Source organism: Hypanus sabinus, chromosome 14 (assembly GCF_030144855.1).
Source record: "Hypanus sabinus isolate sHypSab1 chromosome 14, sHypSab1.hap1, whole genome shotgun sequence".
Taxonomy (NCBI): domain Eukaryota; kingdom Metazoa; phylum Chordata; class Chondrichthyes; order Myliobatiformes; family Dasyatidae; genus Hypanus; species Hypanus sabinus.
In genome coordinates this window covers 59,058,310-59,084,981 of record NC_082719.1, presented here as the reverse complement: position 1 = coordinate 59,084,981, position 26,672 = coordinate 59,058,310, and the positions used below count along the sequence as shown (strand labels likewise).

General features: G+C 41.5%; 1 protein-coding gene across 2 annotated transcripts in view; it reads left to right on the top strand.

Annotated features, from left to right (window-relative positions):
- Positions 1-25,802, top strand: part of LOC132404789 (CCR4-NOT transcription complex subunit 7) — a 47,069-nt gene extending 21,267 nt beyond the window's left edge. The window contains exons 3-8 of one of the 2 annotated variants that reach the window (XM_059989274.1): positions 8,457-8,650; positions 10,493-10,654; positions 16,791-16,935; positions 18,390-18,500; positions 18,843-18,915; positions 23,622-23,758. In XM_059989274.1, the coding sequence (XP_059845257.1) occupies positions 8,457-8,650; positions 10,493-10,654; positions 16,791-16,935; positions 18,390-18,500; positions 18,843-18,914 (684 nt within the window). In that variant the 3' untranslated portion in view covers position 18,915; positions 23,622-23,758. Of the gene's footprint in view, positions 1-8,456; positions 8,651-10,492; positions 10,655-16,790; positions 16,936-18,389; positions 18,501-18,842; positions 18,916-23,621 lie in introns of both variants that reach the window. The other variant, XM_059989273.1, reaches the window with a different exon arrangement.
- Positions 25,803-26,672: the final 870 nt, after the last annotated feature.

Sequence of the window (26,672 nt, the reverse complement as noted above, 5' to 3'; positions counted from 1 at the left end):
CAGCACATCTAAGGATGTACCTCAACATTATAGTAACTTAAGTAGGGAGCTAAAAGAGAGATGGACACTGACCAGAACTGGGCCCACAACTTGCAAAGCTTGGATAGCTTGCAAAGATAGAAACATTTCAATTTGGTTTCTGAGGAAGGTTGATGACCATTGCTAACTTTGAAGAAGGGAGAAGGTACCTTAGGGGAAATAATTCTGGAAAATGCCATTTGGCATCTGGAAACAAAGTGATGTGACAAATGGTTCAGTGATGAATACATCAAGGAATAAACAGTGAATCTCACTGAGCTTGGAGAAACCGGTGGTGGGAGTAGTTACAAACCAAGTAAAATTTGTAGGCATTCGGGGCTCCTGTGGGATTGGGGAGTGACTTTGGTTTTCCCAAGTAAAAGAAATAGTTTGGTAAGGGATTGACAATGCTTGATATGATCTAAATGGTAAGATTGTTATTGATCAGAACTCATTTATAGTTTTATTTTTCCATGTCCTTTTGATACAGTTTTAGTTTTCTAATTTATGATTTTATTTAATTAAATATAAATAATGTTATCTTTTTCTGCCCAGTCAAGTGACTGATTTTAAGAAAGAATAGACTATTACCATTACTTGTAAATCTGAAATGAAAAATGGAATGTGAAGTCACTGAATACAGTAGGTCAGCCTTTATCACTGGTGACAACAAGCCAATTAGATTTATTTATCAGAACTCCAACACCACTTGATCATCAGCTAACGATACATCTAAAAATAGCTGGTGTTTGCTGTGAAATTGGATGAAGAATGGCCTTGTGACAACAGTTGTTGGATAATCATTTTTGAGCAGTTGTCAGCTGATAGTTAAGCAGATTGTGTAAACTGGATTGAAGTAATCACATTTGTGCATGACCTTGTAGTAATTGCCACATGACTCATCTTATTCTCTATTGTTACAACTTGATTTTATCCCAGTCAGTTTCTTGAGGCTTTCAAAAGTTTAAAAGTTCTGCTGAAAATCTGTTGGGCAACAAGAATTGCCACTCTTGCTGCATAGAGTTTAAAATTAATTAACACCAAATGACATTATTGTAGCTTACCAGCTGTTTGTCATTTTAACATGTATATTTATTTTTGAGAATTTCACTTTTGAGTGGAATTATGTAAAGGGAAATAGGCAGCTCCACATGTTCACCGAAAGTGAGGGTAGGGAAGCTTGATTGTCTATTTCTCTGATTTTGAAGAAAAGAGTGTTCTGGGTTAGCCTTATTATACTGGGAGATTCAAGTATTAGTTATACAAAGTAATTCATAAGACCATAAGACATAAAGCAGAATTAGGCCATTTGGCCCATCAAGTTCACCACCATTCTTGTCTGATTTATTATCCCTCTCAAACCTCTTTTTTTTAACCTTTGATGCCCTGACTAATCAAGAATTTACCAACTTCCACTTTAAGTATGCCCAGTCTATCCATGCTAATAACTTTCCTGTAATATGTGGGCACTTACCTTGTTAGGTATTCTCGTGTGGCACCTTTTCAAAGGCCTTTTGAACATCCAAGTAAACATCATCCACTGACTCTCCTTTGTTTATGTTTCTTGTTATTTCCTCAAGCGATTCCAACAAATTTGTCAGGCAAGGTTACCCTAAAGGAAGCCATACTGACTTTGGCCTATTTTATTATGTGCCTCCAAGAACTCTACCCTGAAACCTCATCCTTAAGGATGGACTCCAACATCTTCCCAACCACTGAAGTCAGGCTAACTGGCCTCTAATGTTCTTTCTTCTGCATCCCTCCCTTAAAGTGGAGAGTGACATTTGCAGTTTTCCAGTCCTCCAGAAACATTCCAGGATCCGGTAATTCTTGTATGATCATTACTAATGCCTCCACAATCTCTTTAGCCACCACTTTCAGAACCCTGGGGTATACACCATCTGGTCCAAGTGATTTATCTACCTTCAGACCTTTTAGCTTCTCAAGCGCCTTCTCCTAAGTAATAACAACTCCACTCACTTCTTTCCCTTTACACTGTTGTATTTCTGCCATACTGCAATTGTCTTCTACAGTGAAGACAGAAGCAAAATACTTATTTAGTTCGCCTGCCATTTCTTCATCCCTAATTGCTACTTCTCCTGTCTAATTTCCCAGCAGTCCAATATCCACTCTCGCTTCTCTTTTACTCTTTATATATCTGAAAAAAAATCCTTTTGGTATCCTCTTTAATGTTATTAGCGAACTTACCTTCATATTTCATAATTTCTCTCTTTTTTTAGTTGCATTTTGTTGGTTTTAAAAGCTTCCTAATCTACTAACCTCCCACTAATTTTTGCTATCTTATGTCCTCTCTTTTGCTTTTATGCTGCCTTTGACTTCCCTTGTCAGCCATTGTTGTATCATCCTCCCTTTAAAATTCTCCTCTTTTATATTTTTTAAGTTGTGAGTGGTGAGCAGTATAGATGTAGTGGTCAAATGTCCTTTTTATAAAGCAATTCTTAAGAGGAATAAATAGGACAGAAAATGAATCATTTTTTTCTATCCCCCGTGATTCAGTCCCTTTCTACCTACATCCACAACACTTCTCTGCTCTTGATTTCCTCACTAACTTTCAATTCGCTGGCCCTGACTGCCTCATTTTCACCATTGATCTCCAGTCCCTATATACTATTATCCCCCCCATCAAGTAGGCCTTAAAGCTCTCTGTTTCCTTATCAATAAAAGAACCAACCAGTTCCCCTCCTCTACTGTTCTCCTCGGAATGATAGAATTGGTCCTCACCCTCAACAATTTTTCCTTTGGTTCTTCCCACTTTCTCCAGACTTGAGGGACAGCCATGGGTACTTGCATGGGTCCCAGCTATGCTTGACTTTTCATTCTCTACATAGAACACCCCATGTTCCAAGTTTCCCCTGGTAGTGTTCCCCAAATCCTTCTCCACTACATTACAACTACGTTCATGCTGCTTCATGCACCCATGTTGAACTTGTCAATCCAGTCAATACAATACATTGTATTGTATTGTCAATACAATACATTGTATTGTATTGTCAATACAATCCTTATCCGCGGATTCCGCATCCGCGAATTCAACCAACCGCAAATCGCGAAAACCCTGAAGTGCTCTTCTAGCACTTGTTGTTCGAGCATGTACAGACTTTTTCTTCTTGTCATTATTCCCTAAGTAATGCAGTATTAACAACCATTTTACATAGCATTTACATTGTATTAGGTATTATAAATAATCTAGAGATGATTTGAAGTATACCAGAGGATGTGCGTGGGTTATCGTGCATCGGAATCGAAAAAGATCGGAAGTTCTCCTACTAAGTAAGTCGGAACTGGTACATCCGGTATTATTTGGCGTCAGTCAAACGTTTGTCTTAGTATATAGTATGTATTTTACCTTTCTATGCATATAAAACACTTAAGAAACGTATGTTTCAGCGCTGGGCTTAGGAACGGAAGTTCTCGGGACTCGGGACTGATCACTCCCTAGTGCGCTCTCCACTGTGCCAGGTTGATGTGGAGAATCAAAAACTCAAAACCCCAAATCCTAATAATTAAACCAGTGCGTTGCTTAGTAATAATTGTAGCTTTCATCGGGGCAGAGCCTTTCTCACTTTATCCTTTAAAATTGTTCCGATCGTTGATTGACCTAGCCCGGGGGTCGGCAACCTGCGGCTCCCGAGCCATTTGTGGCTCTTTCACCTCTGTGCTGCGGCTCCCTGTGGCTTTGGGAAATAATTGGTCAGTATTTAATTAAAATGTATTTTATGTTAGTTTGTTAGCTTTTGAAATGTAATTCTAAATTTGAAGATTATGGTGATCTTGTACAATCTAAGTCTGGCGACACATTTCCTGGCACATCCGAAACGGCTCACAATTAGCCAGCATTCCGGCTAAGGGAGATAGCCTACGGGGGTTTGTGAGTACGCGTCTTTTGCAGCATCTGCGTCTATGGGGGCTGGGTTGAGGGAGGCTTAAAAGCAAGGCTGTTTAGTTCGAATAAAGCTATCTTTGACTGCAGTTTACTGACACCGCTACAACGTGTTTTTATCGCTGGCTGTCCAGACGGAAGGTGCTGAAACGCTTTGTCGCGTGTCTGGAAGAAGTGAAAACTTTCCTGGGCAGCAAAGGGCTCACCTTTCCTGAGCTGGAACAGCCAGAGTGGCTGGAAAAGCTACACTTCATGGTAGACATGACAGCGCACCTGAACACGCTGAACACAGCTCTTCAGGGGAAAGGACGCACAGCCCTGCACATGATGGAGGATGTTTTGGCATTCGAGCGCAAGTTGACAGTGCTTGCCAGAGATTTACAGAAAGGCACTTTGTCTCACTTCCCCAATTTGAGAGAGTTCAAACAAGGTCACGACATGATAATTTCGGAGTATTTACATTCTGCAATCATCGCAATGCAAACATCGTTTGGGAAACGCTTCTGTGAGTTCAGAGAGGAAAAAAACACATTATCCTTCCCGGTCACTCCCCTAAGCATCGATCCTTCCCTACTGAATACGACTGCATTGGCAGGTGTGAGTCAACCTGATCTTGAGATGGAACTGGCCGACATAGCCGACAAAGACATATGGGTGTCCAAGTTTAGACGCTTGACAGCAGACCTTGAAGATGTTGCCCGTCAGAAGGCCGTTCTTGCTCAGAAACACAAATGGAGTGATATTGAAAACCTTCCAAAACCGGACAAACTTGTGTTCGAAACATGGAATGCTATGCCCGACATTTATGTAAACATTAAAAAGTATGCGCTTTGAGTCCTGTCGATCTTTGGATCCACATATGTAAGTGAGCAGGTGTTCTCCAACATGAACTTTATTAAAAACAAACATCGCGCACGCCTCACAGATGACAGCTTGCGATCCTGTGTAAAGATGAAGGTGACGTCATACAGCCCTGATGTGCAGACGCTGTGCGCTGAGGTCCAGGAGCAGAAATCCCATTAACCAAGTATGATAAATATTTTAATTGCCTATTATTTTATGTATATTCATATTTTTTCATTGTTCAGTGAAATAGTCCTTTTATTTTTCAGGCTGACAGCTGGCTGATGTTATTTTTGGTTTGCTGCTGGCGGAAAATTTAAGTTCGGCGTTTTTCATAAATACAAGAAGGACTCAAATAGACATTGAGTATTTTACTTAAAAGTAACTTTCAACCCAACGTCTTTTTTTCGGAGTTCAAAATGTTTTTGTTGCATGCAGAAATGTAATTTCGTTTTCTCTGCAGGAGTTCATCAATTTCATAAATGCAACACATTATAGTTTGTTTATACATAGCATAAAGGCAAAAAAAACGTTGTATGCAGTGTTATTTCATTTTAAATGTCAAACGGGTTTTGCGGCTCCCAGTGTTTTCTTTTCTGTGGGAAACGGGTCCAAGTGGCTCTTTCAGTGGTAAAGGTTGCTGACCCCTGACCTAGCCTAATGCTTTTCCAATGACCGATGGCGTTTCACCTCTTTGCAATCGCTTTATTATTTCCACTTTATTTTCAATCATGGTTGTGATAATTTTCGTGAGCAGAAACACTGCGCATTCAGAGCTCCGGCGCCCAGTCCTAATGTCCATCACTCTAAGACAGGTTAAATCAGGTCTGGGGTTCCACTGGGTCCTAAGGTCCACTGGATAAAGACAGGTTGAATAAGGGACTTGAGCATCTGCGAGGGGTCCCGGAACTAATCCCCCGCGGATAAGGAGGGCCGACTGTATCATCAACCTTGCTTCAACTTCCAACCTTAAGTTCACTTCATCCATTTCTCTTTCTCAATCTCTGGAGCCAAACTGTTGACCAAAATATTTGATAAACCTACTGATTCCCACAGTTATCTGTAAAAATTCTATTCCCTTTTCTCATCTCATGCAGTTCCTTCATCTCCACTGCATCTGTTCCCAGGATGCAGCTTTTCTTTCGAGGACAAGAAAGATCTCCTCCTTTCTCAAAGAATGGGGTTTCCCTCCTTTTATCATTGATGCTGCCTCCACCCGCATCTTCTCCATTTCCTAAACTTCCGCACTCACCCCATTTTCCCATTGCCTTTTGCCCTTACCACCCCATCAGCCTCCACATCCAACACACCATACTCTGCATTACACCATGTCTAAAGGGATTCTACCACCAAACATATCTTTATCTCTCCCCCACCCTGGCTTTTTGCAGGGATTGATCCATCCATGATTCCCTTGTCTATTCGTCTCTCAGCACTTATTCCTGCAAGCAGCTGAAGTGCCCATTCACTTGCCCGTTCACCTCCTCCATCACCTCCATTCAGAGCCCCAAACAGTCCAGGTGAGGGAGCACTTCACCTGCAAATCTGCTAGGATCATCTAATTCATTCCAGTGCTCCCAGTGCAGCCTCTTCTACATTGGTGACACCTGTCGTAAATTGGGGTACAGCTTTGTCGAGCACCTCTGCTCCATCCACCAAACGCGTAACTTCCCAGTGGCCAAACATTTTAATTCCCATTCCCATTCTGGCACCTCGGTCCATGGCCTCCTCTTGTGCCAAGATGTGGCCACCCTCAGGATGGAGGTGCAACAACTTGTATTCCATCTGGATAGCCTCCAACCTGATGGGATGAATTTTGACTTCTCTTTCTGTTTTAAAAAGAATATAAATTCCTACCACCCCACCAGCCTCCAGATCCAGCATATTATCCTCCGCAACTTCCACCACCTTCAACAGGACCCCACCACTAAGGACATCTTTCCCTCTCTACCCCTCTCTGCTTTTCACAGGGATCGTTCCCTCTGTGACTGCCTGGTCCACACGTCCCTCCCCACAGATCTCCCACCTGGTACTTATCCCTGCAAGCGCAAGTGCTACACCTGTCCCTACACCTCCTCTCTTACCACCATTCAGGGCCCCAAACAGTTCTTCCAGGTGAGGCAACACTTCACTTGTGAGTCTGTTGGGGTAATCTATTGCGTCCGGTGCTCCCGGTGTGGCCTCCTCTGCATTGGCGAGATCCGATGCAGATTGGGGGACCGCTTCGTCGAGCTCTGTCCGCCACAACAGACAGGATCTCCCAGTTGCCACCCTCTTCAACTCTGCTTCACATTCCCATTCGGATATGTCCATACATGGCCTCCTCTGCTGCCATGATGAGGCCAAACTCAGGTTGGAGGAGCAACACCTCATATACTGTCTAGGTAGCCCCTTGGTATGAACATCGAACTCTCCAACTTCTGGTAATTCCCTCCCTCTCCCTTCCCCCGTCCCACTTTCACTCTGTCTCTTCTTCTAGCTGCCTATTACCTCTCTTATGATTCTGCGCTCTTCTACTACCCATAGAGCTTTCCCCTTAGATTCCTTCTTCACCTTTCCTGCTTCCCCTCCCCCACCCTTGATCTTTCCTCTGATTGGTTTTCCCCCCTCCCCCCTCCTTCTTTATGGGGCCTCTGCCCCCTCCGTCTTCAGTCCTGACGAAGGGTGTTGGCCTGAAACGTTGACTGCTCATTTCAATGGATGCTGCCCGATCTGCTGAGTTCATCCAGCTTGTTTGCTTGTGTTGATTTGACCACAGCATCTGCAGTGTACTTTGCATTTATAAATTCCTACCTGCCTTCCCTCTTCATCTGTTCTGTACTCTTGCCTCTTCTCACCTGCCTATCATTTCCCCCTGGGTCCCCTCCTCCGGTGTCTCCTATGGTTTATTCTCTCCTATCAGATTCCTTCCTCTCTAGCTCTTTACCTTTCCTTCCCACCTGGCCTCACCTGTCATCTTCTACCTAGTCTTACTACCCCTCCCTCTATCTTTTTATCCTGGAGACTTCTCTCTTCCTTCCCAGTCCTGCAGAAAGATCTTGGCCTGAAATGTCAACTGTTTATTCATTTGCATAGATGCTGCCTGACCTGCTGAGTTTCTCCAGCATTTTGTGTGTGTGTTGCTTTGGATTTCCAGCATCTGCAGAATTTCTCATGTTTATGAATTTTCAACTGTATTTACCAGCTAGTTCTATTGGTAATTCATCAAAACTGAGACAATTTTTCACTACCAGAAGTCCAGCTGCTGAGACAGTTTGTAATTACCAACCAGTAATTCTAGTTGATATCAAGAATGAAATTAAAGTTTTGCTCAAGTGAAAAATTATTTTGGATTTGTAATGTTTTATGGCATTCATCTCAGTAAGCAGTCTTTCTAAAGATATACAAATGAATCGATACAGAATATATTTATAGTATTTTAAACCATGTATGCTGTATTTATGTGCTACAGCCAGGATCTCCTGATAAGTTGCTGAAAAGGAGCAGAGTTGGAAAGAAGAAGCTTGTACATTTGTTCTTTTGATCAGTCAAATATAATGCACTGACTTGTATCTTTAGAGAACTTCAGGTGTAATGTAGACTACTTTTAAATATGTGTCTGGTTCTAGGTGGAGGATTATTTATTGATTTCGAAACTTTAATAACCATTTAGACTCTTTAAATTAAATTTCTAACTTTAAATAATTATTTCCAGGACACAGAATTCCCAGGTGTTGTAGCACGGCCGATTGGAGAATTCAGAAGCAATGCAGATTATCAGTACCAGCTGTTGCGCTGTAATGTGGATTTGCTGAAGATTATACAGTTGGGGTTGACATTTGTAAATGAACAGGGCGAGTACCCTCCAGGCACCTCCACATGGCAATTTAACTTTAAGTTTAATCTTACGTAAGTACAATGAAGGATCTATTACTTTGTACGTTGACCAGTTTACAGAAAAAAAGAATTACTTATGATTAAAGCACAATATTGTTTAGTCCTTGTGAATGGTTATTAACATTTTTAAGGTTAACATATCATTGAGTAGAATATGACATAACAGAATATAGATTTCAAAACATTCGTCAGTAGTCACTCACTGATCAAAGACTGAGGGAGGTTTAGGGGTAGGCAGAAAGATGTCAATTTTGGATGAAGTTTAGTTTAGTACTTTCCACTGCCACATTTGATAGTCAAGTCATGAACAAGAAATAGATGGGAGACTCAAACTTGGATGGAAACTTATCATGGGGCAAAAATCATAGAATCAGTTTGTGACTATTGTAAAAATGGAAATTGAGATGTTATGCATTAGGAATTGAAGAAACTGGAGGAAAAAAGTAGGACTGTGGTCATTGTGGAGATGATGGTTATACACCGTTACCTTGTTGATGCACACTTGAAGGGAGCTTGCATATGATCATTCATATATGTGTTATTATACATCCATGAGTGCAGGTAGATTGCAATTCTTTGGTTTACACTTACTTCTCAGGCACACAAATAAATCATACCAGCATGTTCGTTTAATCAAGGATGCAAATTGTCTACCATTATAGTGAGGAAAAGTGAATGTGTAAAAATTCACTTTTGTTGTATTTTATAAAGAATTGAGTGAATTACTTTGATAAATGCATTAAAGACTTTATGCAAAAATCCATTTCTAAGGATCATTACATTTGTAAAGTCTTTCAGTGAATATATAAAAATTGGGGAAGGATTTGCTTTCTCAGTGTTTGCTGCTAAAAGTTGTGTTGGAAATGTTACTGAATGGAGCATCATGGAGAATCTTACTAGACAGTGGTGAAAAATATGGTAACCTTCATGTCTCACTTCATTAAGATTAGTAAATAATCGACCATAGTTAGTGTGCCTGCGGCTCTTTGGGTATGACAAGATTCTATCATAAGCCAAGATTTTGACTAGTGTTGAGTTACGTTAAATTTGCTTAAATTACTAGAAAATAAATGATTAGATGAAAGTTATGGTAGAAATTAAAAGTAATTACCTTAATTTAAAACTAAGTATGTTAAAGTGCCTTGGATCTTTATCAAGGTTTATGATGATTTGGCATTACATCTAGTACTTTGACAAACTTCCATAGATGTGTGGTAGAGCGTATATTGACTGGCTGCATCATTGCCTGGTAGGGAAACACCAATGCCCTTGAATGGAAAATCCTAAAAAAAATAGTGAATATGGCCCAGTCCATCTTGAGTAAAACACTCCCCATCATTGAACACATCTCCCATCAGCAGGGACCCCCACCACCCAGAACATGCTCTCTTTTCACTACTGCCATCAAGAAGCAAGTACAGGAGCCTCAGGGTGCACACCACTAGGTTCCGGAACAGATATTACCTCTTAACTAAAACCCTTGAGCCACAGGGGATAACTTCACTCAACTTCAATTGCCCAGTCATTGAACTGTTTACACAACCAATGGACTCACTTTCAAGGGCTCATCATCTCATGTTCTCGATATTTATCACTTATTTGTTATTTTTTTTCTTTAGTATTTGCGGTTTGTAGTTTTTTTTGCATACTAGCTGTCCGCCCTGCTGGTGCGGTCTTTCATTGATCCTATTTTGGTAATTGGACTTAATTGAGTATGCATGCGAGAAAATGAATCTCGGGGTTGTAAATAGTGACATTTTTAACTGGGAACTTTGCTTAAAAAAGGGATGACTTTGATAATTCAACATAGTATTTATTATATGACACTGCTTAAAAGTTTTCTGTTTATTTTAGGGAGGACATGTATGCTCAAGACTCAATAGAGCTTCTTACGACTTCTGGTATCCAGTTTAAAAAACATGAGGAGGAAGGAATTGATACAATGTATTTTGCAGAAGTTCTCATGACATCTGGTGTAGTATTATGTGAAGGTGTCAAATGGCTTTCATTCCACAGGTGAGTTCAAATTCATCTAGGTTTACAAAGATTTCTATTCAGAAAAGCATAAATTTGATTAAATATTGGGCAGATGATACTGAAAATACTAGAGAATTAAAGGTTATTTGTTTTCACTACATTCTGAGGTGGTAAATTCAGATCTAGAATGAACTTGATAAGATGGATAGGTTGGACTGTTTTAAGCTCTTGTTGCTTGGATTTGGTCTTCCCATCCTTGGTACTTTATCTGCTATTTACTGAGGATGTTGAATTTTTTTCTTAGAAGGCTTGAAGACATTCAGTCCTTGTGTGAACAGTGGTGTATCATTGCAGCATCCCTCTTAATCTTATTCCAATACTTTGCTTCATCTTTAATAAACTCTCAGCCAGAGCAGATTTAATCTACAGGGCAAGCGTGAAGCAGTTTAATATTTTTTTTCTCTTGGAAATCACTTGCCACGATGTAGCTTGGAGTAGATTTCCTGTTCTAGGAATATTGTATCAGATGCACAGTCAGTGTGGTTATTATTCAGAGATGTCTGAGACTGATCAGAGCCTTGGGATTAGGGATGTTGTCTGAAGAGAGTTTGCTGATACTAGTTTGCTTATCGAATTGGCGCTTCTGGCGCTCCAGAGAGCAATCATCTCACTCCTGGGGTATAATAGTTATGGAACAGATATCCTACATTATGCATCTTATTTACTGGCTATTGGATATAGTGAAGTAAATCTGTTATATTCTCTGACTAATCAGGGATGTACATACAACACTACTGAGTTATTATTACACAGGTGCTTTCTTCCTTTGCCCAGATATAATCCAATGGCATTCTATTTTGTCTGATGCTATCAGGATGACTGTCCTTGATAACTGATCAGTAGCATATGGGGGGAAAACTATCATCCAGAACCAGTCAGCCTGTGTGATACCTCATTTCTGGTGTTTCATATTGTGGGTTGATGATTGGCCGGATCATCAATGTGATACACATATGACACAACATAGCCAGAGCAGCCTGTGAGAGCCTGGGAGCTGCACACTGAGAATGTACCATTCAATGAAGGGAACAAACCTGACCTAAAACAGTATATCCTCACCATTGTGCTGGTCTGCTCTGTACTATTAAGGTGCATAGAGGTACATGAGCTATTCCCCATCAGAACCTGCCGTCATAGAGGCAATAGCAACTATTCCCAGATCATGGTATTACACTCAGCTTTGATACGTTGGTCTTACTGCAATCATATGCTGGTACGTAATATCTCTGAAATTGCTCCCCTTTTACAGTCCCATCAACAGTTTCAGCTGACAAGCTTACATGATGGATTAATTCCTTGCCTAGTATTTGGTGTTATTCAGAGGGATGGGGAACAGCACTCACGTGCCTGATTGCTTTAGAATCTGGGAGCACATCAGCATTTCGATTTTGTTCAGATGCTAAGCATATTTGTAAGACAGTCTGAGAAATGTATTAGCTCAGATTACTGTTGCTGTTGTGGTGAGGAGCAGCAACAATGTTGTACTCATTCCTGCAATGTAGGGAAGCGTACTATCACTCCCTTCTGGTTAATTGTTGGGTGTTCAGTCACCCTATTCCACTTCCGATAGCACCAACCACCACATGTTGCCTGGCCCCTGTGCCACAATCTTTCCCCTCTCTGGCGGCCCATTTGGTTGTTGGACCCGTGCCTTCCCTGATTCCTCTTCCCATTCCACCTGCTCTACTTCCAGGAGGCCAGACACTGCCAAATATTGGGACATAGGGCCCCTCCCTGACTTGAAGGTCTGGAGTTCAAGTTGTCCACTGCCTGTTGTAGGAAACCCATCCACCTCTGTATTAACAATTTCTTTCATTCTATTATGGTTGTTATTCTGCAATGATGATGATGGCATCCGTTGATCGCGAGACCATGGATCTGCGCCTGGAAAGTCTTGTCCTCTCCAGGATGCAGGCCTGGGCAAGGTTGTATGGAAGACCTGCAGTTGCCCAAGCAGCAAGTCTCCCCTCTCCACGCCACCGATGTTGTGCAAGGGAAGGGCAAGGACCGATACAACTTGGCACCAGTGACGTTGCAAGGGTTGCCAGAATGAGGTTGAAGACAATGTCAGACTGCCTTAGGGACTCCAGCTCCGGATTTGTCCTCATGGTTTACTCCCGAAGCCATTCCCTTGAATGGGTATGGCCACAAGACAGCGGAGGTTTGAAATCAGAGTTTTCCCTCTCTTAGATGGACTGCCTTCCCAGGCTGACGAGCTCCATCTACCTGAAGCACTGGTTTTAAGGTGCCAGGACCCGCCTTCGCCCCTTCTACTGTCAGTAGAAACAGTTCTGTCGGACTTACAGACTAAGCCACACGAGAAGGCCAGGAGTTGGACTTGGTTGTCAGAGGCTATTTGAGGCACATGCTGCGAGGAGCACTTTTAGGTGGGGGGGCTTGACGACCTTGTTATTCTATTATGGATTTATTGAGTATGCCTGCAAGAAAATGGATCTCAAGGTTGTATATGGTGACATATGTACATACTTTGACAGTAAATTTACTTTGAACTTTAATCAGTTTCAGCAGCCCATTCATCTGCTTGATCAGACCTGCAGCCTGTGGATAATAGGTTTGTGGAATATCCACAGTATCCTGGACTCTGCAGCTTATTCTTGGACCTTGGTTCCCACAAAATGCGAGCCATTGTCTGACTGTACTTTCCAGTGGATTCCATATGTGGAGTATAAATAATGTAGACCCTTAATTGTACATTTCTGATCAGCATGGCTGTAGGGCACTGCCACTGATACCCAGGATTAAGTATCCACCATAGTCAACACATATCACTTCTTACTATGGATAGGTAAAGGTTCAGTGTAGTCCAATTGCCAAATCTGGCTTGCCCCCGTACTACTCTGGATTCGTCCCCAGGGGCTTACCAGCTATTTCCTTTCTCTCAGGAAGGTAGCCATCTTGTCTAGTTGCTCCCCATCACTTCTTCAAGGTCTGCTGCAATAGGATATCATCTATGACACAGAAATGATTGGATCCCTTGTGAAGGTCTTAAGATATAATGCCATGATACAAGGTTTGATTGTGCACATTTCCCTGTGGAAGAGGCATTGATCGTGTCGATAGTCAGAAGCGTTTTCCCAAGGCTGAAATGGTTGCCACAAGAGGACACAGGTTTAAGGTGCTGTGGAGTAGGTACAGAGGAATGTTAGGGGTAAGTTTTTTACTCAGAGAGTGGTGAGTGCAAGGAATGGGCTGCCAGCAACTGTGGTGGAGGCGGAAACGATAGGCTTGTTTAAAAGACTTAGATAGGTACATGGAGTTTAGTAAAATGGAGGGTTAGTAATAGGTTAGTAATTTTTGAGGTAGGGACATGTTCGGCACGACTTTGTGGGCAGAAGGGCCTGTATTGTGCTGTAGATTTTCTATGTTTCTAAAAGGTATACTCTGCCTTCCCATATAAAGGCAAACTGGTCTTGGGATCCAAGACTTGGGAATGGAACAGAAAGCATTGGCCAAATCCAACACAGCATACCAGTACTTCCCATCCCTACCCCCTATTGCCTCTACAGATGTCACTACATCCAGGAGAGCTGCTGTGAGGCGTGGGGCATGCTTATTCAATTGCCTAAAGTCTTCGTTATTTGCCATGTTCCATCCCCTTTCTGCACCAGCCACACCAGGCCATTGTAGGGGATTTTGCTTGCTGAATAGCCCCCTTCCTTCAACAATACGTGGACTATATTCCCGATCTCTTTGGTGCCGCCTGGATGCAGTACTGCTTTTTACTCATCACCTTGGTGGAAGGCAGGAATACGAAGGTCAGTACCATCACTTGAGCCACCCCAAAAGCAAAAAGGCCCTATTGGTGTGCAGCGACCTCCCTTTCAGCACATTCGGGGATCCCATGACCAGCACTGACATACAGTAGATCCTGCTTGTTCTGGCAGCTGCCCTTGCTGTAACTGCCTGGGCTGGAGTGAGTGACCCCCGCAGTCCTTCTACCATCACCTGGGGAGCTCTCAACCCTTTCGGGGTCATCTGGGACTAGTGCCATCCATCACTGTATATTTCCCTTTTCCCAGTGTACCACAATAGTTATGTAAGGCCTTTGGTCTCCCAACTGATGAAGAGTTACTGAGCAGTGCTGAGAGCCATGGCCACGCTCCTATGGGAGCAAGGTGAGAGGGCACCACCTGCTGTTGGGAGTCCTACTCTGCAGGTCTCTGAGAGCTTCCTGCAGTGCCTCAAGGGAGGGCTAGAAGGAGTGATCAAGTTGGATGGAAAATCAGCAGGGGTCTCCTTGCTTCCCTACAGCTCTCTCTCTTTATTTTGGCAGTAGTCTTTCAATAAAGCATTCAAGGCAGCAGTGGGTATCGCACCCACCCTTTCCTTAACAATGCCTGTCTCAAGCAGGGCCAAATACATCTTTGTACAGGTCAGGCAGGACCCACCTCAATGCTGCTTTTCTATCTTCCTCACCCAAGCCCTGCCTACATGTTCCAACCTCTCCAAGGTTCCAATAGCCAGTCCTACTGTTCTTCCTTCTGCTGGCCCTATAGATGGCAGTATTATTCTTTTCGGATGTGGGGCTGCCATTTTTACCAGGTACCGTACCATGGATGAGATAAACTCCTGATCCTCTGGAGGGCCATCCCCACCCTCGTAAATCCTAGTGATCAGAGCTAACTAATGAAGAGCCTTAGTCGCTTTCTCCACTGTGTTCCACTCTTTTTGAGATTTTAAATCCCAGTCCAACAGGGTAGGATGCTTAACCTTAACCATGGCTATTACTCTGTCCAACAAAGACTTCCTCTGCAACCATTGTAGGGCATTGTTTACCCCATGGTTTGATGACTGTCCTCCCAGGGCACCCATTTCTCAGTCGGATGAGATCACTTCACCTCCCTCATGTCCTACATCCTTAACAACCACATCATTAATGTTTCCCCTGATTTCTGTCTGTACCAGTTCCCCCAACCCCACCAGTTCTTTGGAGTAATTCCTAGTTACGGGTCAAGTGGTTACTGTTTTGGGCCTCCACTCACTTTCTTCCTCTAGCTGGATGACACATTCTCCTGCAGTCCCAGGGTGCTGGGAGACTCTGCAGGCTGAAAGATGCTTGGAAAGGGAGATTGGTCAGACCATATTTCTGTGGATGTTGAAACCCTAACTGGCCATGTTTTTGGGAGCTGGGGGCGGGGCAGCATAGGGAAAAGGACAACTTTCTACCCTCTCCTCCCGATTCCCACCATTAAACTAAATATCCACACCCCAGGTATCCGGGTCATCACCCTGTTAAAATAGGAGCCCAGAACTTCACTGGGTCTGGCTGCCAACAATTTCTTTGTGATGCTTCCTGCTAGGCGGCAAGTGACGTCAACATTCTGTTCCTTCATCTCCTCAGCTCAGGGCTGCAGCAATGAGGCAGCCTCTACCATGGTTGTGCAGAGTTGATTCAATGCCTGCACCTTGTGTTTAAAATTCCTTATTTGCCTGTGTACTCTTTTATGATGGCCTCTTAACAGCCAAAACGCCCCTCTCTGGCTCCCACTCTTGCACAGGAACCCTGACCACTTTATGACAGACACTCAGGGATCCAGCTTGTCCAGTGGTCATAGTCCACCATCAAATTGGCCAAGCAGCCAAACTCCCAGTATTCTTTAGTATACTTAGTGTTCTTTGTGGTGGTGTGAGGGGGGAGGGGGGAATCTTCCTCCTTGGAGGGAATGTATGTTTAAAATATCTTAGTTGGTTATTTTGGTGTGTTAAGAAACAGGAATGGGTCATCCAGTCCTTCAAATCTGTTGTGACATTCAATGCCACTGATCTAATTTCGTTCCATGTCAATCACTAATTTGAAAGACTGAATTGAAATAGCATTTAATGTTTTATCAGGAAGAGAATTCCACACTTCTCTCTGATGTGAAGAAACGTTTTCTAATGACTCTCCTGAAATTTTGATGGTACTATAGAGCCATTCTAAGAGGAAAACATCCACTTACTTTCCATGTCTATAATTGCTGTTTATGATACATGAAATATACCTAGACATAGATCAGGAAGCTGAATGATTGTGGAGTACAGTACCCTTAACACATTGTCAAATGTTTTAACACTGAAGACAAGGTTTTCTAATTGAAATGTGGTTTCATTGCAGTGGGTATGACTTTGGCTACTTGATCAAAATACTCACCAATTCAAACCTACCTGAAGAAGAACCAGACTTCTTTGAGATCTTAAGGTTGTTCTTTCCTGTAATTTATGATGTGAAATACCTCATGAAAAGCTGCAAAAATCTCAAGGTATTTCTGTAATTTAGCCAAAATGTGAATCATAAAATTTTGTTGCATGTCAAGAGTTTTTTGGTGTAAAAAAAATAGTCCCTGCATGTTTATGAAAAGTTGGTGTGTTGGGAAGTGTGTTTGAAGAATCTGGTTAACAAAGAGTATGTTTAGAAATATATACCTTGAAGTATACGTGGCTAATCTTTGTTAAGTTCTTTTGTGTTTGTATTCATCACAAAGACCTTTACTGTTAATGTGTTTTTCCCCGAATTTAAGTGCTATTAAACACTTACAGTGCATATTAAGATAGGGTTAATCACAGTAGTGCAAGTTTTGATTTGCCACATCATAGAATGCTTCAGCAATCATAACACAATGCTTAAAGACTTGTGTTCTATGTTCTAACAAGTTTGAACACTTGGGGAACATTATAAAATGAGTTTAAATTAACAGATTTTGGAAAGCTGATGTATTCCAGAAAAATTCTAAATATAACCATATCTAATGACATCTTGAAGGGAAGTAGGCAGCAGTCAATATTAATCTTATTTTTTTTAAGCTAACAACCTTGTTTATTTGCACTGTTTATTTACGTGGATAAAAATGTGTAAGAAGAATATGGGTCAAACATTTACATGGTTTGCACAGGTAAACACCTTAGTTGACATGGATGGATTAGATGGATATGCTTTTTTTTTCAATCACAAAACCTTTGCTGATAAATATTGAGCTGGTTCTGAAAAGCTAGAGTATAAATGCACTGTTATCAGTCAGAAAATGTGCTTCCAAATGGAATATTAACCTACAACCAAAGGGAAGGTTGGCACATTTTGGAATTAGCATTCTGCTGATGTCAAAGTTTTAGCTGCATCATTAAATTGAAACTGCACGTCTCCTACTTTAGAAGACAATGTGTTCCTGAAACAGTTAACCAATGCAACAATAACGGTGGCTATTGTAGTAAATTGTTAGCACTAATATATCAGGGCATTTTGTTGTACAACAGATCATACAAATAATATCAATTGTATTCTGATACTTTTAAGACAATCAGACTTTATAGAATAATTTTTATGCATTTTGTGTAGTGAATTTGACCTCAGATTCTTTATTTGCTTAATAAATATTTTTTTAAAATATGCAATGTGATTCAAATGGCCTGGAGTAGGTCAACTATTCATGGTGCAATTATAAGAATTTTATATTACTAATATGCAGTTGAAAATGCTCAGTAAAATCTCATCAGCCCAGGCAACACAGATGGAGAGAAATGAGGAGTTAATGTTTCAGGTAGATGATGGCTTCATTGCTGCTGAGTTATCCTTTGTGGACCATTACTGATCTTGCTTTGGGTAGAATATTTCCATGCTAAAACCATTATATTTGTATCTATCCATAACTTCAGTTCTCATTTGTAATTTTAAACAGTGCATGCATTGTATAGTATGTCTAAATGAGATTTGCTTGTACAGGGTGGTTTACAGGAAGTAGCTGAACAATTGGAGTTGGAGCGAATTGGGCCACAGCATCAAGCAGGTTCAGATTCACTCTTAACAGGAATGGCCTTCTTCAAAATGCGAGAGGTATGCATATCGAAAACATTCTAGCATTTGTAGTAGATGACTAATGCATTCTAGAAATTTATGGCCTCCCTTATGTGAATGCTGAGTCCCTAAACTATCTTTGGAGCAAAACTAGTGGAAATCAATGGAAAAGTTTACACATTTATAGGTTTAACCACTTATTGTAAGCTGGTCCAATTTTACTTTAATAAGTGAGCATGATTATCACCACAGAATATAAGCTGTAGTTGATCTCAAGACTGTGCTGACAGATGATACTGTAGTTGCTGTAGTCTGGAGCAAAAATCAAACTGCTGGAGAAACTCTTGACCTGAAAAGTCAACCATCGCTTTGCTTCCACAGATGCTGCTTGACCCACCAAGTTCCTCCAGCAGTTTGTTTTTTCCTCAAGACAATGATGATCATGATCTTTAAGGTAAGGTACCTGTCATATCTTCAACCAAGTCCTTGTGGCAGGAGCCCTCAGTAAAGATGTCAACAACTTGCCACAAATTTGTGTTTTAAATGAGTGTGAGAGATAGATGTTTATCTTGTTAACGTTGTAGTGCTCTGCGATCTTGAAGTTAAAATTTGCAATATCTCCTCTGGGGCTTCTTAAGCAAAAATCTGTTCTTGGTGACTTGTTTTTAGGATTATTGTAGTTTTATTAGTGCAGTGTGTTATGACTACATTGTTTCCCTCAATGCCAGCTAAACAAAAGGACTGATCTTTGACTTAAGAAAGGGGTTACATCAACGGTGCTGAGGTTGAAAGCTTCAGGTTCCTAGGAGGGAACATCACCAATAGTCTGCCTACGTCCAATCACTTAGGTGTCATAGCCAAGAAAGCTCACCAACCCATCTCAGGAGGCTAAAAAAATTTGTCATGACCTTGTCAACAATTACCAATTTTTATCAATGCCATAGAATTTATCCTATCTGGATACATAATTGGCTCACTCTACACGTGATCACAAGAACCTGTACAGAGTTGCAGACCCAGCTCGGTAGGTCACAGAAGTCAGCCTCCCAACGATGAACTCTGTATACTTCTTGTTGCTTCAGTAAATCAACCAGCATAATCAAAGATTTCACTCAACCTGGACATTCTCTCTTCTAGTCTCTTTCATCGGGAAGAGATTACAAAAACCTGAAACACTTGCACCAAGCTCAAGAACAGCTTCTACTCTGATGTTACGAAATGAAAAGTGGCTAGTGAGTGAGTGGGCCAGTGAAGGAGTGGAGCTTTGAGGCTTTGACTCGAGAGGCTTCGAAGAGAAGAGGCGGAGAATGAGCTTGTTCCCAGTTTGTCTTTAGAGTGCCTCCTGAGACAGTGATGTGCCTCTCCTGTGAGATGTGGCAGTCTTGGGGGACCTCCCCTCTCCTGCAGTCACATCTGCCAGAATTGCATGTGGCTGGGCAATCTTGAAGACTGTGTGAGGAATCTGGAGCAGCAGCTGGATGACCTTCGACTCATAAGGGAGAATGAGGCAGTCATAGATGAGAGCTACAGGGAGATAGTCACACCTAGGCTGCCGGAAGCAGGTCGTTGGGTGACAGTCCGAAGGGGGAAAGTGAAAGGGAGTAGACAGGTAGTGCAGAGCACCCCTGTAGCCATTCCGCTGAATAATGTTTACCATCCTGGATACTGTTGGCAGGGACGACCGACCAGGAGTGAGCCACAGTGGCAGGGCCTCTAGCACTGAGTCTGTCCCTGTGGTGCAGAAGGATGGGATGGAGAAGAGGAGAGCTGTCGTCATTGGAGACTCTATAGTCAGGGGAGCAGACAGGAGATTTTGTGGACGTGAGAAGGAAACCCGCATAGTTTGTTGCCTCCTGGGTGCCAGGGTCTGGGGATGTCTCTGACCAGCTGCATGACATCCTGGTATGAGAGGGAAAGCAACCAGAAGTCGTGATACATGTTGGGACCAACAACATAGGCAGGAAGAGGGATGAGGTCCCGAAGTGTGAGTTTTGAGAACTAGGCAGAAGGCTGAAGAATAGGACCTCAAGGGTAGTGTTCTCAGGATTGCTGCCAGTACTATGTGATTGTGATGGTAAGAATTGGAGGAGATGGCAGTTGAATGTGTGGCTGAGGAGTTGGTGCAAGGGGCAGGGTTTTAGATTTTTGGACCATTGGGATCTCTTCTGGAGAAGGTGGGACTGTACAGATTGGATGGGTTGTACCTGATGGGAGCAATATCCTTGCAGGTAGGTTTGCTAGAATGGTTCGGGAGGGTTTAAACTAATTTGCAAGGTGGATGGGACCCAGAGTGATAGAGCAGTGAGAGAAGTGCATGGAGTAAAGCCAGATCTAACATTTTGAGGAAAGAGAAGCAGAATAAAGGGTGTAAAGGTAGTAAGGTAGAAGGGCTAAAATGCATCAGGAACAAAGGTGATGAACTGAGAGCTTGGATATATACATGGAATTATGATGTAGTGGCCATTACGGAGACTTGGCTGGCACCGGTGCATGAATGGATTCTCAATATTCCTGGATTTCAGTGCTTTAAAAGGGATAGAGAGGGAGGAAAAGGGGAGGAGGGGTGGCACTACTGGTTAGGGATACTATTACAGCTACAGAAAGGGTGGGTAATGTAACAGGATCTTTTGAGTCAGTATGGGTGGAATTCAGGAACAGGAAGGGAGCAGTTACTCTATTGGGGGAATTCTATAGGCCCCCTGGTAGCAGCAGAGATACCGAGGAGCAGATTGGGGGGCAGATTTTGGAAAGGTGCAAAAATAACAGGGTTGTTATCATGGGTGACTTTAACTTCCCTAATATTGATTGGCACCTGATTAATTCCAAGGGTTTAGATGGGGCAGAGTTTGTTAAGTGTGTCCAGGATGGATTCCTGTCACAGTATGTTGGCAGGCCGACTAGGGGGAATGCCATACTAGATCTAGTATTAGGTAACGAACTGGGTCAGGTCACAGATCTCTTTGGGTGAGCATCTGGGGGATGGTGTTCACCTCTCCCTGGCATTTAGCATTGTCATGGAAAAGGATAGAATCAGAGAGGACAGGAAAACTTTTAATTGGGGAAGGGCAAATTATGAGGCTATAAGGCTAGAACTTGCGGGTGTGAATTGGGATGATGTTTTTGCAGGGAAATGTACTATGGACATGTGGTCGATGTTAAGGGATCTCTTGCAGGATGTTAGGGATAAATTTGTCCCGGTGAGGAAGATGAAGAATGGTAGGGTGAAGGAACCATGGGTGACAAGTGAAGTGGAAAATCTAGTCAGGTGGAAGAAGGCAGCATACATGAGATTTAGGAAGCAAGGATCAGATGGGTCTATTGAAGAATATAGGGTAGCAAGAAAGGAGTTTAAGAAGGGGCTGAGAAGAGCAAGAAGGGTGCATGAGAAGGCCTTGGCGAGTAGGGTAAGGGAAAACCCCAAGGCATTTTTCAATTATGTGAAGAACAAAAGGATGACAGGAGTGAATGTAGGACTAATTAGAGATAAAGGTGGGAAGATGTACCTGGAGGTTGTGGAAGTGAGCAAGGTCCTCAATGAATACTTCTCTTTGGTATTCACCACTGAGAGGGAACTTGATGACGGTGAGAACAATATGAGTGAGGTCGATGTTCTGGAGCATGTTAATATTAAGGGAGAGGAGGTGTTGGAGTTGTTAAAATATATTAGGACGGATAAGTCCCCGGGGGCTGACGTAATATTCTTCAGGCTGCTCCATGAGGCGAGGGTAGAGATTGCTGAGCCTCTGGCTAGGATCTTTATGTCCTCGTTGTCCACGGGAGTGGTACCAGTGGATTGGAGGGAGGTGAATGTTGTCCCCTTGTTCAAAAAAGGTAGTAGGGATAGTCTGGGTAATTATAGACCAGTGAGCTTTACTTCTGTGGTGGGAAAGCTGTTGGAAAAGATTCTTAGGGATAGGATCTATGGGCATTTAGAGAATCAGGGTCTGATCAGGGACAGTCAGCATGGCTTTGTGAAGGGCAGATCGTGTCTAACAAGCCTGATAGAGTTCTTTAAGGAGGTGTCCGGGCATATAGATGAAGGTAATGCAGTGGATTTGATCTAGTATTTGGATTTTAGTAAGGCATTTGACAAGGTTCCACATGGTAGGCTTATTCAGAAAGTCAGAAGGCATGGGATCCGGGGAAGTTTGGCCAGGTGGATTCAGAATTGGCTTGCCTGCAGAAGGCAGAGGGTCGTGGTGGAGGGAATACATTCAGATTGGAGGGTTGCAACTGGTGGTGTCCCACAAGTCTCTGTTCTGGGACCTCTACTTTTTGTGATTTACCAGGATGCTGTCTGGTTTAGAGAGTATGGATTATGATCAGAGATTAAGGGAGCTAGCGCTTTACTCTTTGGAGCGAAGGAGGATGAGAGGAGACATGATAAAGGTATACAAGATTTTAAGAGGAATAGATAGAGTGGACAGCCAGCGCCTCTTCCCCAGGGCACCACTGCTAAGTACAAGAGGACATGGCTTTAAGGTAAGGGGAGGGAAGTTCAAGGGGGATATTAGAGGAAGGTTTTTTTACTCAGAGAGTGGTTGGTGTGTGGAATGCACTGCCTGAGTCAGTGGTGGAGGCAGGTACACTAGTGAAGTTTAAGAGACTACTAGACAGGTATATGGAGGAATATAAGGTGGGGGGTTATATGGGAGGCAGGGTTTGAGGGTCAGCACAACATTATGGGCCAAAGGGCCTGTACTGTGCTACGTTCTATTCCATGTTCTATTAAATTGTTTCCTAGTACAGTTAAGTTAAACTCCTTCATTATGACCTTGCACCTTTGTGTTCACCTGCACGCCATTTTCTCTGTAGATGTTACCCTTTACTCTACATTGTTATTGTTTTACCTTTTTCTACCTCTGTGCATTGTGTAATGAACAAAGACAAGCTCTTCACTGTATCTTGGTACATGTGACAATAATAAACCAATTTTATTTTAAATTCCTAAATCATGGTGGAATTGCACAGCAGGTTTTTTTTTAAGAACAGATTCTGCATGTTCTAATGTTGGCAGAAGCATTTTTCAAACCAAATTTTAATTCATACTACCATCCAGATGAAAATATATTAAATGATGTATTGTGTCTGGATGAACCTTTTATTCCTGCAGAGAATTTTCCTATTTTTGATTAGCTTTCTTATCTCTTTTCCCTTCAGATGTTCTTTGAGGATCACATTGATGATGCCAAATATTGTGGCCATCTGTATGGTCTTGGCTCCGGCTCATCATATGTTCAGAATGGCACAGGGAATGCATATGAAGAAGAAGCTAATAAACAGCAGCCTTGACCTGAAATGGGGAGATTAATTTTTTGGGCCACATATACTGGATCTGATTTTTTTTATCTTGTGTCTGAGTTTCTCAGACTTACAGATTTTCTTCTTTTCCCTGTTCTTTCAGTTCACTAGTTTTGTGCCAACATCTTGGGCATTTTGGCCTTGGTAAAGAAACTCATTGTAGGTATAATTCACCCAGCTGTTTATAGTATGGATTTTTTTTCACAAATTGCTTGAAGAAGTGGGAAAATAGCCACCTGAATGAATTTTCAGTTATTTTCCTCTCTTCTTTCTGAAAGCATATAAAATGTATCATCTGGTTATTTGTCGCTCCAATCTAATATGTGGCACTTAAAATAAAAGATAACAGGAATTTTAGCTATTCAGGATTGTGGACCATCAAATTTGCACTTTAGAGAGTGACTGGTTCCTCTATTTTATGGGAATTTTGCTGCTTGTTCTCACAAATGAGATAAAGCTCAGAAACTTGAACTAATTCACACCATTAAGTTACTGTTTGTGGATTTTCTGTGCCTGCTGGCTTAGTGTGACAGCGTCTCCACTACTGGTTTGTGGTAACAAAAAATTTTACTGAAGCTCTTGTATTTGCTGCAGTCAAAAACAAAATCTGTAAGTGTTGCCTTACATTTTTTCCTTTTATCATCTTTTTTTCTTCTGGGACTGTTACCCATACACAGTCTGGCATATCAGAAGTGCAGCTAGCTGAAACAAAACCAGCATCTTACACCCATTGTGCTAAAACTACTACATCTGTTTGTACATTCTGATTGCATTGTTGTAATAAAATAAAACTTGAATCAGTTTAATTTTAGTTTCTAAAAAAACAAAATTTATACGTATCACAACTTGGCACTGTTATTTGTGTCAGATTATGTACATGATGTGATGTTGTTTATGGCTGAACTGCCTTTTTCCAACAGAAGAATGTTTTGAGATTTTTTTTAAGATCTACTTTATTACAAAAACTATTTTCTTCCTCAGTGGCAGCCATAATTACAACAGTGCAGAAACATTTCAGTTCCACCAAAGCTAGGCTTCCTCCAAAGTTATTGCAGAAAAAAAGCACTATCAAGCATGCATGAAATTTTTAACTTCAAGGTTTTCTCTGACCAGTTCCAATTTTGTAACAGTACAGCAATTTTAGCCAGTGTTTTTATGTTTAGATAGCCTTTCTTCCAACCAAATGGAGGACTGGGCTTCAACTCCTCATTTTGCTAATGGTTGCATTATTTCTGTGGATCAGTTGGTGGCAGGAAACATACATTATTAAGAAGACGGGGTTATCCCAGAATGATTACCATACCTAGTGGTGTAGTTGGGAAATGGTAAAAACCTTTTTTGTAATTTGGGTTGCTAGACTACAGGGGTTCAAGCCTCAGTGGAGAGAGAGAGACAGTTGTTTCTCTACCAGTATGGTGCAAGGAAAGACACAATTGTAAAACATTGATAGTCATTCTACGTTAGGGCTTTCAAAGCATGTTACCACTCAACCAGAATTAATAACAGTTCAACACTTCAGTATTTGTTTTATTTACCATTTTACTTTTATATGAAAAAGCTTTTTTTTAAAAGAAAAACTTTGAAAGGGCATACTGTCTTTTTGCAGTATTGCAATTCCATAAGTAGCATTGCATAGGTATATCAGTTGAGAGTGATGCTGGTTTTGATGCAGCATGACTTGCTATGCAACACCTTTAGTACATTATATAAGAGCTGTAAATGCCATGTAATATATTATTCAGTCTTATGCATTGTATCTGCATGCCTCGAGCAGCTGTGGAGGAAGGCCTTTACTGAATAGTTGGTACTTATCCGGAACCATCAATTGCATATTTCAAAATTCAATTATTAGATTTCAGAGCTTGGGAAAAGGTCAAAATCTCCCAACGAGTGTGACTACAATGTAATTGTGTTCTGTTCTTTCATTATGTTACAGAACTGTAACTTAATGGACCTTTTTTAAAAGCAATTATGTGGAAAAACAAGGTATTATTTGTTTTTAAACCTTTTTGTAAATAAAGGCTTCAGATTTGTTTCTTACTTAAGGTATAGTTGCTTGATTTTAATAGTGCAAGATTTTGATTACCTTTCACATTGTTAATTAGAATTTTAAAAATGCTGTTTCCATTTTAACCAGCAAAATGTACTTCGTGTATCGAGAAGTTTGGCAAAACAGTTGCTTGTTCTTTATCTTCCACTTTCTCCTCCGCTTGAGTGTAAAGCACAGTAAACTGCAATCAAAAGTGAAATTATATGGGAACTAGTAATAAAAGTAATACTTCAAACAAAAAAAACTGCTGTAAGTTTAACAGCATCTGTGGAGGCAGAAGGACAGTCGACTTTTTGGGTCAAATCTCCCTACATGTAATGTATCAGATGTTTAAGGTATAACAATCAAGAGATTACTGTAGGACAGATTTTTTAAAATATTCTTCTGATAAACCTTATCATGAAATTTCTGTTTGGGGTATTTTATTCTTTCTGTCATTGTTACTGCTACTTGGGTGATTCACAAGAAAATTTTACTTGCTGCATTGTCGCCTAATCTGATTGGTAAGTTGCATGTCACTTTCAGTTCGAACTATAGTATTGTTAACAGTTAAGCATACATAATTCTGGACTTTATCAACAGAAGCATTGAGTGAAAAGCAGGGAAGTTAGGCTGAATTTTCTGATCACTGTATTCAGGAAGGATTTGAAAGGGTCCAGCTAAGGTTTCAACGATGGTCACAAAATATGTAAGAAGTAGCAGGAGCCATTCAGCCCCTCAAGCCTGCCCTGCATTCAATATGATCATGGCTAATCTGTCTCAATTCCTCATCTCTCAATTCCATCATCTACTTCCTCTTTAAATGACCAGAGTGATTTTATCTCCAAAACTGTAGATAAGAGAATTCCAGAAAATTCCAC